General features: G+C 42.6%; 1 protein-coding gene across 1 annotated transcript in view; it reads right to left on the reverse strand.

The window, feature by feature from the left end:
* Window positions 1–17,485, reverse strand: part of COQ8A (coenzyme Q8A) — an 83,328-nt gene that overhangs the window by 50,308 nt on the left and 15,535 nt on the right. Inside the window, exons 2-3 of the mRNA XM_084828635.1 lie at window positions 8,213–8,407; window positions 5,548–5,961 (exon numbers count right to left, since the gene is read on the reverse strand). Coding sequence (XP_084684761.1) covers window positions 5,548–5,961; window positions 8,213–8,389 — 591 coding nt within the window. The 5' untranslated portion in view covers window positions 8,390–8,407. The remainder of the gene's footprint in view (window positions 1–5,547; window positions 5,962–8,212; window positions 8,408–17,485) is intronic.

Here is a 17,485-nt window from a genome sequence, read left to right on the forward strand (position 1 = left end):
GAGTGTCCAGCCAAGAGAAGGTGAACACCTGTTAAACATTTAAAAGAACACATCTATTTCTAGGGACACATGGTGACCTCTCCAAACAGACAGACAGCTGTTAGCCTGTCTTCCCAAACTATAAAGGGGTATCCATATAGCTCTTGCTTAGGACAGATCTAAAAAATGCACTTATACTTATTTTTTAAAACCTTCCCCTTCAGCAAAGGAGATTGTTACCTTGTCATGGTGCTGAAGCTTGAGCACCTCAATGACGTCATGAGCTAAACCATGAAGGGACACCCAAGACGGGAAGGTCAAGGCAGAGAGGTCGGACTAAATACGATCCCTGGGGAAGGAAATGGCAACCCACCCCAGTATTCTTGCCATAAAAATTTAATGCATCAGTACAACCAGAGATATGTCAGTATACCATCGGAAGATGGGACTCCCAGGTCGGAAGATGGTCAAAATGCTACTGGGGAGGAACACAGGATAAGTTCAACTAGCTCCAGATGTGATGACGCAGCTAGCTCAAAGTCGAAAGGATGGCTAGCAGCCGATGGTGCTGGTGGTGAACAACAAATCCGATGTTCTAAATATCAGCACACCATAGGAACCTGGAATGTAAGATCTATGAGCCAGGGCAAATTGGATGTGGTTATTGGGGAGATGTCAAGATTAAATATAGACATTTTGGGTGTCAGTCCAACCGAAATGGACTGGAATGGGCCACTTCACATCAAATGACCACTACATCTACTACTGTGGACAAGAGGACCACAGAAGAAATGGAGTAGCCTTCATAATTAATAATAAAGTGGCTAAAGCAGTGCTTGGATACAATCCAAAAAATGACAGAATTATCTCAATTTGAATTCAGGGTAAGCCATTTAACATCACAGTGATCCAAATATACACCCCAACCACAGATGCTGAAGAAGCAGAAGTAGATCAGTTCTATGAGGATCTGCAGCACCTACTGGATAATACACCAAAAAGAGATGTTATTTTCATTACAGGAGACTGGAATGCTAAGGTGGGTAGTCAAACGACACCTGGAATTACAGGCAAGCATGGTTTGGGAGAACAAAATGAAGTGGGACATAGGCTGATAGAATTTTGCCAAGACAATTCACTGTGCATAACAAACACTCTCTTCCAACAACCTAAAAGACGACTTTATACATGGACTTCACCAGACGGTCGACACCGAAATCAGATTGACTACCTCCTTTGTAGCCAAAGGTAGCGGACATCTATACAGTCAGTAAAAACAAGACCTGGAGCTGAATGTAGTTCAGATCATGAACTTCTTATTGCACAATTTAGAACCAGACTAAAGAGAATAGGGAAGACCCACAGATCAGTTAGATATGAGCTCACTACTATTCCTAATGAATATGCAGCAGAGGTGAAGAATAGATTTAAGGGACTAGATTTAGTAGATAGGGTCCCGGAAGAACTATGGACAGAAGGTCACAACGTTGTTCAGGAGGCGGCAACAAAAAATGTCCCAAAGAAGAAGAAAACCAAGAAGGCAAGATGGCTGTCTGCTGAGACACTGGAAGTAGCCCAAGAAAGAAGGAAAGCAAAACGCAACGGTGATAGGGCGAGATATACCCAATTAAATGCAAAATTCCAGAGGTTAGCCAGAAGAGATAAGGAATTATTTTTAAACAAGCAATGCACAGTAGCGGAAGAAGATAATAGAATAGGAGGGACAAGAGACCTCTTCCAGAAAATTAGAAACATCGGAGGTAAATTCCAGGCAGAAATGGGTGTGATCAAAAACAAAGATGGCAAGGACCTAACAGAAGCAGAAGAGAGCAAGAAAAGGTGGCAAGAATATACGGAAGATCTGTATAGGAAGGATAACAACATCGGGGATAGATGCGACGGTGTGGTCAGTGAGCTAGAGCCAGACATCCTGAAGAGTGAGGTTGAATGGGCCTTAAGGAGCATTGCTAATAACAAGGCAGCAGGACATGACGGTATCCCAGCTGAACTGTTTAAAATCTTGCAAGATGATGCTGTCAAGGTGATGCATGCCATATGCCAGCAAATTTGGAAAACACAAGAATGGCCAACAGATTGGAAAAAATCAACTTATATCCCCATACCAAAAAAGGGAAGCACTAAAGAATGTTCAAACTATCGAACAGTGGCACTTATTTCACATGCCAGTAAGGTAATGCTCAAGATCTTGCAAGGTAGACTCCAGCAATTCATGGAATGAGAATTGCCAGAAGTACAAGCTGGGTTTCGAAAAGGCAGAGGAACTAGAGACCAGAATGCCAATATCCGCTGGATAATGGAGAAAGTCAGGGAGTTTCAGAAAAACATCTATTTCTGTTTTATTGACTATTCTAAAGCCTTTGACTGTGTGGATCATCACCAATTGTGGCAAGTTCTTGGTGGTATGGGGATACCAAGTCATCTTGTCTGCCTCCTGAGGAATCTGTATAACGACCAAGTAGTAAAGGTAAGAACAGACCACGGAACAACGGACTGGTTTAAGATTGGGAAAGGAGTACGGCAGGGTTGTATACTCTCACCCTACCTATTCAACCTGTACGCAGAACACATCATGCGATGTGCTGGGCTTGATGAAGCCAAGGCTGGAGTTAAAATCGCAGGAAGAAACATTAACAATCTCAGATATGCAGATGATACCACTTTGATGGCTGAAAGCGAGGAGGAGCTGAGGAACCTCATGACGAAGGTGAAAGAAGAAAGTGCAAAAGCTGGGTTGCAGTTAAACCTCAAAAAAACCAAGATTATGGCAACCAGCTTGATTGATAACTGGCAAATAGAGGGAGAAAACGTGGAGGCGGTGACAGACTTTGTCTTTCTAGGCACAAAAATTACTGCAGATGCTGACTGCAGCCAGGAAATCAGAAGACTTTTACTTCTTGGGAGGACAGCAATGACAAATCTGGATAAAATAGTGAAGAGCAGAGACATCACACTGACAACAAAGGTCCGCATAGTGAAAGCAATGGTATTCCCCGTAGTAACCTATGGCTGCGAGAGCTGGACCATAAGGAAGGCTGAGCGAAGGAAGATAGATGCTTTTGAACTGTGGTGCTGGAGGAAAATTCTGAGAGTGCCTTGGACTGCAAGAAGATCAAACCAGTCCATACTCCAGGAAATCAAGCCAGACTGCTCACTTGAGGGAAGGATATTAAAGGCAAAACTGAAGTTATATTAAAGGCCACATAATGAGAAGACAGGATATTCTGGAGAAGATGCTGATGCTAGGGAAAGTGGAAAGCAAAAGGAAGAGGGGCCGACCAAGGGCAAGATGGATGGATGATATTCTGGAGGTGACAGACTCGACCTTGGGGGAGCTGGGGATGGCGACAGCCGACAGGAAGCTCTGGCGTGGGCTGGTCCATGAAGTCACGAAAAGTCGGAAGGGACTGACCGAATAAACAACAACAAAACCTTCCCTCTACACTGCCTTTTGGTCGAATAGACATCCAATAATAAGAATAAAAGCAACAATAAAAACAAATCATAAAACTAAAACTAACTAAACACAATCCAAAAACCAGATCAACTAACACTTTAGTAGTGCCCACCACCACCAAATCACATCAACCTGAAGTAAGCGTTGAAAGAGCCAAATCATTGCGGACTACTGGAAGATGAACAGAAGGGGAGCCAAATGGACCTGTTCAGGAAGAGTATTCCACAGATTAGGCACTGTAAGGAAAAATCTCAGTGGGCCTGTTTGCATGTCTCAACAGCCCACCATGGCTTAAATTACCTGCAGCTGTTGCACTGTGCCAGATGCTTGTGGGCACCATTTTTGCCTTGTGCCCATAGATTGCCATAGCTTATCATCTCATGCGTACCCAGGCAGCAGGGATAGTTTGAGGGTTAGACAACCCTTAAATAACCCTAAGACAAGCCATTTTTAAGGTAGTGTAATTCTCAAACAACTCCTGCTGCCTGCCGCATGCAACATGTGACAGTCGTCATGGGTAAATTAAGCCATGGTGGGCTGTCATGTTATCAGAACCAGGTCAGTATGTGATACATGTCTTAGAGTGTGCACACCCATCCAGAAAGAAGTTAGCAAGTAAACTTATCTGTACCATATTTATTTGACTGTGAAGTCTCCCTGACCACCTAGTAAAATAGCCTTTCTGGGGACAGATGTGGCAGACAAGGAGATAACGCACTCAAATAAATGATGCACATGCTCCACACATTACTTTATTTCATATTGACAAGGTCATGTGATGGTCTCCAAAACTTCAAATTTTGGAGGCAAGAGAGAATAACTGGATATTATTTAACCTTTGATCCAAAAACAATATTGTTAGAGCCTTTCCATTTTCACATATCAAAATTACACCAACCAATGATATCTAACTTATTAATGGCAACGAAGTTGCTAATTGCTAAAAACTGGAAAAACACCCCCAAAAATTACAGAGTGAAGAGTGGATACATAAAATACGGAAAGTAGCTCAACTATTGAAAATTAGTGAAATAGTCAGATTGAGAGATGGGAGACAGCAAAAATCCAAATTTTCAAAAGATAAGAGTCCTTTTATTTATTACTGGAAATCAAATTATAATATAGAAGTCAATACATATGCATGCTTCACTGTCTCCTAGGCATTCAATTTGTTTTAGAGGAATATCAAAGTGAGCACAAAATTTACTATTGATGTATTTACTAACTGATGTATTTTATGAATTGCTGTGCAAGGAAACACATTAATTACATTACTGTATTTATTATCTGTGATGTAAATGTTTTATATTGTACTGTATCTGTTCAATTTCAATAACAAAAATTTAAGAAGATTGGCATAAAAGAGTCCAAGACATGTACCAGGTTGAGATCTTGCCAAAGGAATTAACAGGTAAACAGAACAGCCTTGGGTGAAGTGCTCAATCCCTCACTTGTAAAAATGGGAACATAACTATAACCTGACACACAAGACTGCTGTGAGAAATAAGAAACCTTTGCATATGAAAAATGTTATATCATTAATATTACTGCAGACCCAACCCAACATAAGCTGTGTAGCTTTGTTTCCTTCAGTAACCACAGACCAAAAATAAATAACGTTTGCCTTTCTCAGCACATTTCCCATGCTACAAACTGTACTGTGGGCATATTGCAAAGATCAGGGCAAATGAAAAAGGGAAATGCTGCATTACTTCCACTACTATCCAGACCTCAAAAAGATGCATTGTACAGGACCTGGACTGGGAAGTTGGGGGGGAAAAGACAGCACCTATCTAAGAGAGCCAGCATGGTGTAGTGGCTAGAGTGCTGGACTGGGAGTCGGGAGATCCGGGTTCTAGTCCCCATTCGGCCATGGAAGCTCACTGGGTGACTTTGGGCCAGTCACATACTCTCAGCTCAACCTACCTCACAGGGTTGCTGTTGTGAGGATAAAATGGAGGAGGAGGAGGATTATGTACGCCACCTTGAGTTCCTTGGAGGAAAAAAGGCGGGATATAAATGTAATAAATAAATAAATAAACCTATTAAAAAAAATCCTTGTAATCTATGGTTTTGTTACACAGTCTACATACCATCTGTTTGTGTGGTTTGTGCTGTGGATCTGCTTTAGCTTGCCTGGCTTTGTCAATATCTTCGGCTGTTAGTCCACCAACGGAGGAATGGTCCTGGTGAAATGCCCGGTTTTGCCCATAGGCAGGAGCAAAAAAAATCCCAGGGTCCCTAAAGCCTCCAAAGAGCTTTGCATTCACTTTGGCAGAGATGGGATTCTGACTTGAACTGGAGACTCCACTCCCACCAACATTTGGAAAAGGTCCTTTAGCAACATATGAGTAAGATGGGCCCTCTGCCTCGCTATGCTTATGAGGCTGGTCTTGAGGAGGAGAGAAGTCCTGTGTAGTACTTCCCATCTCTGATTCTGAGAAGTTGTAGTCTTTTCCAAAGTCCTCACCAATATCTTTCAAGTTTTCCTGTTGTTTGCCCAGTTCCTGCAAATAAAGCATTGAAATTTATTTGCACCCCCAAAATACAGTAAATGTGAACTGCTCTCAAACACTCTGAAAAGACAAAAGTCTTCAAATCAACATGTGCACAAATAAGTCGACAATTCAGTGCTCCTCCAAGACATTTTGCTGCCTGAAGCAAAACCCAAATAGTGGGGCAATGTATTGCTGTACCTTGCCTTTGTCAATCCGCGCCCACCCCCTCATGGTGCTGCCTGAAGTAGGATGCTTCACTCTTCTATATGATGCTGCCACTACTGTGCTAATGCCTTCTTATAAGTACAAATCATTTTGCTAAGTGTTCTTTATTTTGTACAATATTACAATATATGTATGTATGTATACCACAGTATGTTGCAACTGTATTTAAGACTTTTGAGAATGCAGCATTATTTACCAATGAATGCAGTGAGAAAAAGTCAAGGCAGGGAAGAAGACATAATCCAAAGAGAAAGACAGCTATGGGGGGGACAGGTAGCCCATCCAGTGGCTATGGGAGACTTTGTTCAACTTCCACTGTTTTCTCAGCCTTTGGGAAAGATCTCTCTGTAAATATGATGGCTAGATGTGTTTTTAAATGTAATAATGCAAGGCAAGATCTTCACATTAAACTAGCATCCAGATTTTACACTGTGATGACTAGGTGTCCCAGTAACATATTTTTCCAGAATGCTAATTATTTTTCTCAGTTGGAGGAAGCAAAGCTAGCGCTAGTCCGTCCTCCAAATTATGGAAGCAGGTCTGCTGTAATTTTAAGCATTGTGGAGCAAGAACACCTCTTGGCTGATATTACCACACTGCCACAGAGGTACACAATGGAAACAATTCTCTTCCAACATTAATAAAAATGCAGTTAGAAAAGTCTACAAGTACCAGAAGTTGGCAGGAGGAACAATGGATACAGAGTAATTTACTGGAAAACTCTCCTCCCCTTGGCTCCAGTAGGAAACACACATGCTACAGATTTTGGGGCTGACATTGTGTGTCTGGGAAATGCAACTGCCCTCTTCTCTAAGGAATTGTTAAAGACCAACAATGTGCAATAAGACAAGATGCTGAAGTCCATTCCACACATTACATATCAGCAAGCTTGGATTTGCCATTGAGGGCACGTGCTCAGAGGTGCCCTGTGCCTTAATTCTTTGCGCATGTCTGTTCACCGGAGCCACTATTTGCACCTGGCTCCAGGTAGTGAACCTCAGGGTTGATCCCACAAGCCCGAAGTCTGTCAGGGGTTGGTTATAGTTCAATCAGATGCATTCCAAGTCAAAAGGCTGCCCTACAAGCGGGCTAAAAAAAAAAAAAACAAAACATAACACTTATGATTTTAGTATAAAAAGGATCTAATCCAATACATAATCCAATCCAATGCATTCTGTGCAAAAGGCTATTCTTCAGGGTTGTACAGAAACGTGATCTCTCTCCACACAATCACCACCTATCTTTTGATCACAGTCCTGTAAAGGACAGCCCTTGGTCGCACCATCTCTTTAGAATTCCCTTCCTAGGGAAGCGCTCCTAGCCTACACTCTTGCAGACATCAGAAGATAAGCTAAAACATTCCTTTTTAAACAGGCTTTGCTGGACTTGCTAGGTTATCTGTGCTTCCAGAAGAATTTATGGACTGGGTTAATATTCCTTAAATGGGTGTCATTGTTTTAATTGCTTTTACTTTAATACCCTGTCAGCACCTTTGGATTGATAAATGTGAAATACACATAAAATAAATAAATAAATAAAACAAAGGACTCAATCACATGGAGGTCTTTCAATTCCTATTACTCAAATTTCATAAAAGTCAGTATGCTTGGAGGGTTGCATATCTTTAAACAGGACATTTTCAAAAGATGTCAACATCCTAGAATACACAGGGATTGGGGATATAACATAGGCTGACAATTACCACATGATGGCTGCAATCTTTGACTGCAATCTTTGGCACACTTAACTAGGGAGAAAGCCCAACTGAATCTTGTGGGACGTACTCCTGATTAAATATGCATGGGACTGCACTGTATGTGTTCAAAATCTTACACTGCAATCCTAAGCACGTTTATTGAGAGGGATGTCCTCTTGAATGCGATAGGAATGCCACGGGGCTTACTTCCAGGTCCGTGTGCATAGGATTGCAGGCTTAGATGCCTTTCACACACAAGGAACTGGGGACACAACAACAGGTAGATACTTAAATGATAGGTGGGGGAAGGGGGAGAGAGACAGACAGACATTTTCTTACCTGCACTTTCCCCATGGCAGCACTGAACTGTTCTTCAGCAGTTGCCTGAAAGCTCCTGACCATGGTTACTGCATCACCACCAAGGACAACCTCCCGGAGCTGTCCTGCTTGCGTTTCTAGGACTGCCTTACTGAGCTTCACCAGCCCTCGCATCACCATGATGGCATCACCTGCCATGACTGACCACCTCCAGTGCTGGAAAATAGAGCCAATAGTCATGCAGGACCCAAGGAATATTTTCAAGTCGTAATGAGAAAGTCTGCAGACCCCCCCGCCCCATCCCCTGCTTTTACAACTCACTAGAGGGGCATCTTCATGCATTGACTTTCACACAACCAACCTGAATTTTAAAAAAATCAGCAAAGTTTGCCAAGAGAGATGAAAGCGGTACACAAGGAACATAAGTATTCCTGCCCATGCCAAAGATTCACATGTTAACATCCCCATTTTCCTACACAAAGCCTTATGCAAATAAATATCAAGGCCAAACTTTCAATGCCTGAAATGATGCCATAAAGATTTTGCCAAATAGCTCAGGAAGAGTACTTGCAGTGCTTAGCTCTTCTCCACCTGGAAGGTGTAGGACTGGGAGGGAGCACAGAGATCCCCAGCCACACAACAAACAGAATGTTTTAGGGCAGCCTTTCCTAATCTGGTTCCCTCCAGATGTTTTGAACATCAACTCCCATCAGCTCCAGCCAGTATGCCCAATGGTGAGGAATGCTGGGAGTTGCAGTCCAAAACTTCTGCAACAGACCAGGTTGGGGAAGGCTCTTTCAGCCAATCTGGCCCAGGGGGAAAAAATTCTCTTGACAAAGTATGGCCAAGCCCTGAGAACAGAGGACTATGGAGAATAATTAAGACTCTGGCAGTTTTATCAGAGCAAACCACACCCACCGCATTTCTCTTAACAAAAAAGAAGTGTACCAGGTGTACCTACATCCTGGCCAGCATTGAAAGAAGCCGGGAATACGTTTCATATGCCCAAGAGGGCTCATGTTGCCCAAACAGCAACCACACAGAGGCATGGCAAACCACTTTTGAAAATGAGGGCCATCTTCAAAAAAATTTATGACACAAAATGAGAATCTGCCATTTCAAAAGAAAAAGCGCATTTGGCCTCACCAAAATAGTTACTTGGATCAGAACCTCTGCTCCTCACGCAGCCTCCAAAAGCAGGCAAACAAGCCTATTCCTGATTGCAATGTGCAGCCACACCAAATTAAAAACTCTGAAAGGATATCCCTTGTAAATGTATCTGGCTTTGTTTCAGACTAACATTTGGAAACCTTTGGATCTCTAATTTGATCAATTAATTAGCAATGTTACCAGAGATTGAACCAGAATGTGTTGTGCTCAGCTGTCTTTGTGACCACGTTTGTTCTGCCCCTCTGTTGCAGTTTTAAGGGACACGAGGGAATTGCTATAGACCCACACAGTGGCATTTGCATAACACAGTAAGGCTTCCCTCACTATCAAATCCAGCTCACTGTTCTGCATCTCTCAGCCGGCAAACCACCAACCTACCTTGGCAGAGAATTCCACCTATGGCTAAAGCTCTTTCAAAGTACATCCACATTGTACCGTCCCTGTGAAAAGTCAATACTAAGCTATTAAACTTCTGGTTACACCCTAACCAGGAAACTGCCAGAGTTTTTAACTGTTCTCTAAGTAACAGATATGATGCCTCATTTGTGTGTTTTGTTTTAAAGGGTATGCGCTTTTGACACTTATGCCCAATAACTGTTGATAGGCCAGTTGTCATATGCCATTGCGCAGCTGCACAAATAAACTGATTCAGTCACATTCTGCAGTGTGTATGTGTGGAGAGGGGGGAGGAGCAACTTATCAGTCATGCCTAGGAAGCATGAGAGGCTTATGGGACACAAATGAACTCTAGTGCAAGTATATGCCAAGTGCTTATAAAATCAAGGACAGTTTCCGATTAGGGGATTATTTATTTAGTGAAATAGACCAGTCAAAACCCCAAGAACATGGACATTTCTAAAGATCTTTAGTAAATACATAAGCTAGATGACTACAAACATGGGAATTCAAGCCAAAATTGTACCTGTGCTAGGTAGTGAAGGACATAGCAAATTTAAAAAGTGCAGAGAACAGTAGTCCCAGGATAAGGTAGTGTGTTATATCCTAGAATGTCCTGTTCCTACAAACATGCATAAAGGAGGTTACTTCCTTGGAGTTCTTCATTTCTAGATGTGCAGCAAAAACCATTGGTGATCAAATGCAGGTCTTGACAATATGAGGATATCTCATGCTCTAAAAAAGGGGTGGGGAACGTGTGACCCTCCAAATGTTGTTGGACTATAACTCTCATCATGCCTCACCACTGGCTATGCTGGTTGGGCTGATGGGAGTTGCAGTCTGAAGAAACTGAAGTAAAATTGAGGCAAACGTTTAACTGTTACGTTTCAATCACTGAAAGTCCAAATGGCTTAACAGAAGAAAAATGTATGCTCTTTACTCAAGGCTTGTACCTGAGGAGAGTTACATTGTAAATATGGTGTGCTGGCAAACTGGCAGTTATTGTTACCACTAAGGTGAAAAAGAGGCCAGGTTTCCGTCTTTATATAAGGGAAGATAAGACTGAAATCGGTACCATCTGATTGGAGAGTAACTGAACTTTCTAAAGATGTCCATTGGTCCTAGGTTTACACAGAGGTGGGGTGACGGAATGTTTGTCATGCCAAAGCTGATGGGCTGGAGGGTTCTGATTGGAGCAAATATAAGGAAGTCTGTCTGGAGGAGTCTGACAGGAGAGTTTGCTGAAGAAGAATCATCAGCAGGTGTCTTTGTGAGAGGCTGGGGAGCCTGAAGAAGACATCAACCAGGAAGAACAGCAGCTACAAGACCAGGAGACCAAGCTAAAAGTACATGAGGGAGAAGCTGACGGTCTGCAAATGAGAAGAGGAAGACTCCTGGAGAAGCTTTTGGAGGAAAGATCTGAAGCCTATGGGGTGTTTGGACGATTGCGGGGGGGGGGGAACCATTGTGGCTTCTCCCCCTTGCCCCCTACTGCAAGTTGTGGGTTGCAGGGTGGGTACGAAGCCGTGCCGTGCAGCACAATGGGTTCGGATGACTCAGCAACCCGTGCTGCATCACAGGTAATTATGCAAGCAATGGGCACATACAGCACTCACAGGGGTGAGGGGAGAAGCCACCATGGCTTCTTTCCCACCATGATTGGCCAGACCCAGTCTAAGTGTCAGCTGGTGGCAGTGATCTGAAGACAGAGCAGCTGCTGGGCCTAACTGATGACTGTAGAAGAAGCATGGTGATCAGCCTTGAAGGTTCCAGGTGGAAGTTAATGCCAACCAAAGAGAAGACTACCTTGCAAGCCTTCATTGTTAGGCCTGTGAGTAGGGATGTATGGACTGCGTAAACTCTGCTCTGTCTGTGTTTCGCGGATTGTCAGGTGCTTTTTTCCCCATCATCCGCCCACAGATGGATGAGAATATTTTTTTTGTTATGCGTAAAAATATGCAAATAATAAGTATTTACATAATTTACCTTAGTATGTAACATTTAGCATACTGTCCCCCATTCCAGTCAACACTTCCTCAGCAGAAACTTATGTATTTTCCCTCAAATTTATATACGTAAATTTCGGGAAAGTAAAAAAATCATCCGAAAGTCCACAGACTCTGTGCAGCCTGAGGGGGTCGCTTCGCAGCTGATTCCGTAGGTTGGATTCTCAGAAATCCGAGCTCATTTTAGTCCATCTCAAATTTCTCCAGCATCCCTACCTGTGAGTTAACTGAGGTGGAGCTTGATAGGGGAATTGGCTTAAATTTGGTTAAGGGTAGAAACTGTTTGGTGGTAAAAATAACTGTTTGGAAACCCTGTTTGAAAGTAGTAACAACATTCTTAAATAATAAGCTTTCTTGTTTTCTTTTTAATAAAATACTGTATGTCTTTGTTTACTTTCCTGGTACCTCTGATCTGACTTGTCTCACATCTAATGACCAACTACCTTAGGAAAAAAGGTGTGTGTTAAATAAAGGGGTCTAGTTTAATGGTGGCAGCAGAAGTGAAGGGAGGAATTGCCCAGTGGTGAGGGGTGACCCTCCACATTTGGTGATGGGGTGGGTTTGCCATAGTATAGAGGCCCCCACCAGAAGACCAGGTTCATCACACAGTCCAAAAACATCTGGAGGGCCACATGCTCTCCACCCCTGCTCTACAAGGATCACCATCATATCTCAACACAAGCACACAAATATTCTGAATATTCACCCATGTTTATTTATTCTATTATTATTTGTATCCTGCCTGTCTACCAAGAAAAATGGCATTCAAGGCAGCTTACAATCATAAATAAAACTTGATTAAAACAATACATTAAAACACAAAAACACAGCAACAACAAAATAAAAACAGTATCCAGCTCAACAGATCTGCTAACATGCCAAAGGCCTGCTTGAATAAAAAGGTCTTTACCTGCCAGTGAAAGGACCGCAGAGAGCAAACCTAGCCTCCCTTGGAAGAGAGTTCCACAGCCTGGGAGCTGCCACCAAAAGGCCCTCTCTGGCATCGCCACCAAACGCACCTCTGAAGGCAGCGGTATCAAAAGAAGGGCTTGTCTCAAAGATCTTAAGACCCAGGCAGGCTCATATGGGAGAAGATGGTGTTTCAGACAGCCTGGTCCCAAGCAGTACAGGACTTTATAGGTCATAACCAACACTTTTTAATTGTGCCTGGAAACAGACCAGTAGCCAGTGAAGCTGTTGTAACAAGGCAGTCAAGTGCTACCTGTAATTGACCCAGACAACAGACTGCCTGCAGCATTCTGGACCAGCTGAAGTTTCTGAACAGTTTTCAAAGGCAGCCCCGCATAGAGCATGTTACAGTATTTTATTGCATTGCATTTATACCCCGCCTTTTTTCCTCTTGCAAGGAACCCAAGGCGGCTTACATTATCCTCCTCCTCTCCATTTTATCCTCACAACAACAACCCTGTGAGGAGGGCTGGGCTGAGAGTCTGTGACTGGCCCAAAGTCACCCAGTGAGCTTCCATGGCCAAGTGGGGACGAGAACCCAGATCTCCCAGCTCCTAGTCCAACACTCTTGCCACTACACCACACCACACAGTAGTCCAAACGGGATGTAACTAAGGCATGCATGACTGTGGCCACCCAGGAATGGGTACAGTTGGCGCACTAGCGTCATGTTCTGCCCAAAAGAGCTTCAGAATGGAGGTGGCTAGCATTACATAAAAAGTTGACTATCCCTAGCTGGAGGAGTTGGTAATTCCTATACACTACACATGACTTGTACTCATTCAAGTGACTCTATTCTGACATTGTTAGTTTAGCACAACTCACACCCAAACAAGGATGCAGTGCAGGTATAACAGAGTTCTCTACTGCATTTTCAGTCTTTCCCATAATTCCTTTCAAACAGCCACTGCCAACCATATACTAGAAGCAGCCACTAGAGTTACTTCCTAGAAAGGAAATAGGCATTGTCCATAGAATGGAAATAAACACCTTACAGTGCAGTTATGCATGTCTACTCAGAACTAAGTCCTACTGAGTGTAATGAGTCTTAAGTGGGTAAAGGATTGCAGCATTAATAGTAGTACCTATACCGTTCTGGTAACATCCTTACAAACAAACAAGTAAATTCAGGAGTAGAGACACAATTTCTTCCTTAATGAACATATTTTCCTCAGTGGATGCAGAACAGGAGTTAAAATATATTCAGAATTTGTTGTGTTCAGAGCTGTGTATTTTGGGCAAACACAGATCTGTAGAATTTGGTACTGGTCATAGAATTCAAGATCTTGAAGATCTCAGCTCTTAAGAAACAATAACACAAGTTTCTAGCCCTTATGGTTGTAAAAATATAAATGACATAGAGGTGCAGAACAGAATCTCTTAATAAATAAGCAGAACCTAACACATCAAGACTCACAAACAACGACTTTTCATCAGGGGGACTCTGAATACAATGAATACTCTGTCTCAAATGAGAGGAGAAGGGAAAAAAGATTTAAGTAAACTTTCTCCTTCCATCCTTGTATTGTTGCATTGTGTCCAGCTACCTTTAACATGGACTGGCAACATTTTGAGCAATTTCCCAAGCCAGAAAAGAGCTCAATAGAACTTTCGGGGGCAAGGAGATAAGTGCCCTGTATAGTTTTTTTTTACTCTCCCTTCGAACAATCAGATACATGCAGATTTCTAAAATGGATACATGTAGCAGAATTCAGCTTTTCTGGATACCAAGTACACACAGGAGGACCCAGAGTTAATCCCCAACATCTTCAGTTCAAGGGTTTTAACTAGCAGGGCTAGGGATTACCTCTTTAGGCAGCATTAGAAAAGATGGACCAAAGATCTGACTTTCATGTAAGGCACTTTATGCAAGACCCAGTGCCAGAAATGCTCTGCTCAGCTGTAACAAAATCAGGAAGGAGAAAAGGAGCCAAACAAAAGGAAGGAGACACTGTAAGCAGCAGAGAGGTTTTAGAATAACACATTTCCAAAGTATAGTTTACGGATAAGCTATAAAGGAAAGACATAGCAAACTTCTATTGCTCAATATACACTCAGCTCTCCACAAGCTAAATATATTGATGAGGAAATAGGGCCAGTTCCCTTTTGTTAGTTTGAAATGCGAAACAGATACTAATTGGACCAAGCTCCCAGCTGGCAGCAGTCCACTGAAGCTCCAAACATTTTTAACCACTTGTGGCTCATGGTTGCTTAGAATGAAAGGGTTAGAGAAACATGGTTGTACCTTAAGCCCATTTTAGTGGCTATGATATCAGCCACCTTGAGAAGGCAAAGCAAAATGCACAAAATATTAGGTATAACCAAATGCCATTTTGGAATCACAGGAGGAAGATTCAGCATATGCCTGGGCATTTAATGTGCAAACAAGACTCTTTGGATCCTAGCCTCAGTGTTTAATGGAGCACACATATTTTAAGATATCCCCTATGTCATGAAAGCCTATGAGGTCTAGTGGTTAGATCAGCTTTCCACAACCTGACGCCCTCCAGATTTTTTGATCCACAACTCCCATCAGCCCCAGCCAGCATAGCCAAGTTATCATCCAAAGCCTCTCAAAGACACTAGGTTAGGAAAGAGTGTTGGACTAGGGCTGGGGAGACCCAGGTACATATCTTCACACAGCTATGAAACTTGCCAGGTGACTTTGGGCCAATCACCATCTCTCAGCCTAACCTACCTCACAGGGTTGTTAGGAGGTTAAAATTGGGGTGGGGGAAAGAACCTGCAATAAAATGTTGCAGTATGGAGTGCTACTGTTCAGGGTTCCAGCATACCAGCCATGTCCATTTAAAGGATGCTCCATTCCATTCCCCCGCCCCATTTTCTATCTTTTCTCATCAACTGAAAGGCATATTCAACCCTCACTGGCCTGTTTCAGGTGTGTATACCCCAGGGTGGTTTGTTTTTTATTTAAGTATTTTATTGTTCTTCTGCAAGTCTTGGGGTCCCCATAAGCATGCTGATACCTCCCTATTGTACAAGGATGGTGCCATTTTGGCTACATAAGGATCCATATTCAGAGAATGAGTTATTCATTGTTGCTGTTGTTTACTATTTATATACTATTTTTTGGCCCAAAGGAGAGAATAGCATATCAATACAACAAAAGGTACAATGAAATCTATCAAAAAATATCAAACAGAAAAATCACAACACAAGGAATCAAGAATAAAAGAAAGCCTTCCCAAGCTAAAGGACTATGAATGCTCTCACTAGCCCTACATCCCACATACTTAAGGACCAGAAACCTGAAGAGAGGTATTTTTAAAAGTTCAGCCTAACTAGAGGAATTGACCGGTGCTCTTACCACCATCCTGTTCCAACTGTTCAATGGTTCAGCACAAACAAGAAATCAGTGTCAATAAGTGCCCACATAACAAATGTTTTGTTTTAAATTGGGAACACGTCCAATATTAATAGCTGCCACAATAGTTGACTATTAGTATATAGGATAAATATACATATGCCTAAGGACTAAACCTTGCTTTAAATGAAAGCTGAGCTTCTCAAGATATAGCATCCGTGAATAGATTCAGCACAAGAACAGCTGGTAATATATGGTATGAACAAGCATTCCTAGACCCACTTTGCTCGCAAGAGGGATCAAAACTAATGCAATGGACATGTCACTCCCTAAGCAAGCCTTCTATACTAATGAGAAAACAGAACAAGTTAGCTCCTTCCAGCCTCTGCTTGACCCATGGAGAGGTTCTGGCAAACCAATCTCTATGTGGGCAGGAAACAATCAGTTTAATTATCAACAGAGAGCACTGCTGACAAACGGAGACTGTTTATACTACGGGAAGGATTGTTACCTCCTCCCACCCATCAGAACTGAACAGCAGGTTTTGTTTTCCCAAATACAGACTGCCCTTTTTCCCCTCCCCCATATATTTGGGATATTTATTATTTCACATCTTAAAGCAATGCCAGAAATGCTTCCCTTGTCTCAACTTAAATGAATGCAGATTACAGGGGATAGGATTTGAACAACAGGTCTTGGCCCTCTACCAAGTTCTGGACAAAGCTTATATTTTGGGTTTTAAGAATTCAACACCAAGGCAGCAGACTTGATCCTCCTACCACTGACTTCAATCTCAAAGCCTACTGAGCTCTTGCAGTAGGGAAGTCTTTGATTCACAGCAACCACCAAGCAGGTGGTACGCTGTATCCTATTAAGGTTATGTTGTTGAAAGCCAAGGGCACGTTTTCATTTTCCTTCCAGAAGAGTTGGTATAGACAGTGTGAAGGGAAATACAGGCTGATGTTCTTAAGGTCAACTGTTAGGTGAACTTCATTTCCTAGAATGCACTATGCAAGCTTGGAGGATGACAGAATGGCCAATTTCTTTGAGAAAAATGTCCACTCAATAACCACCGAGAGTTTCCCCAGCATCAAAATTTGTTTAAAGGAAAGATTAGTTGCAGAGCCTACCAGACCATCCCTTCAGACTAAAGAACGCATGAGCTGCAGGCTCCACCAAAAGCACTATTGTGGGGCCCATGCAGGAGCATCAGACCCAAAGCCAGCCTTCCCCAAACTGGTGCCTTCCAATGTGCTGGGCTCCAACCAACACCCATCATCCCCAGCCAGCAGGTCCATGATGGATGGGGATGATCGGAGTTATAGTCCATCCAACACATCTGGAGGGTCCAAGCTGGGGAAGGCTGCTCTAAGTTTTCACTTTTCCATTAATTTCACACATTTAATTACAAAAAGGGACTAGGAAATA

Source organism: Heloderma suspectum, chromosome 1 (assembly GCF_057233095.1).
Source record: "Heloderma suspectum isolate Gila_16-S chromosome 1, 16-S_ref, whole genome shotgun sequence".
NCBI classification, from domain to species: Eukaryota; Metazoa; Chordata; class Lepidosauria; order Squamata; family Helodermatidae; genus Heloderma; species Heloderma suspectum.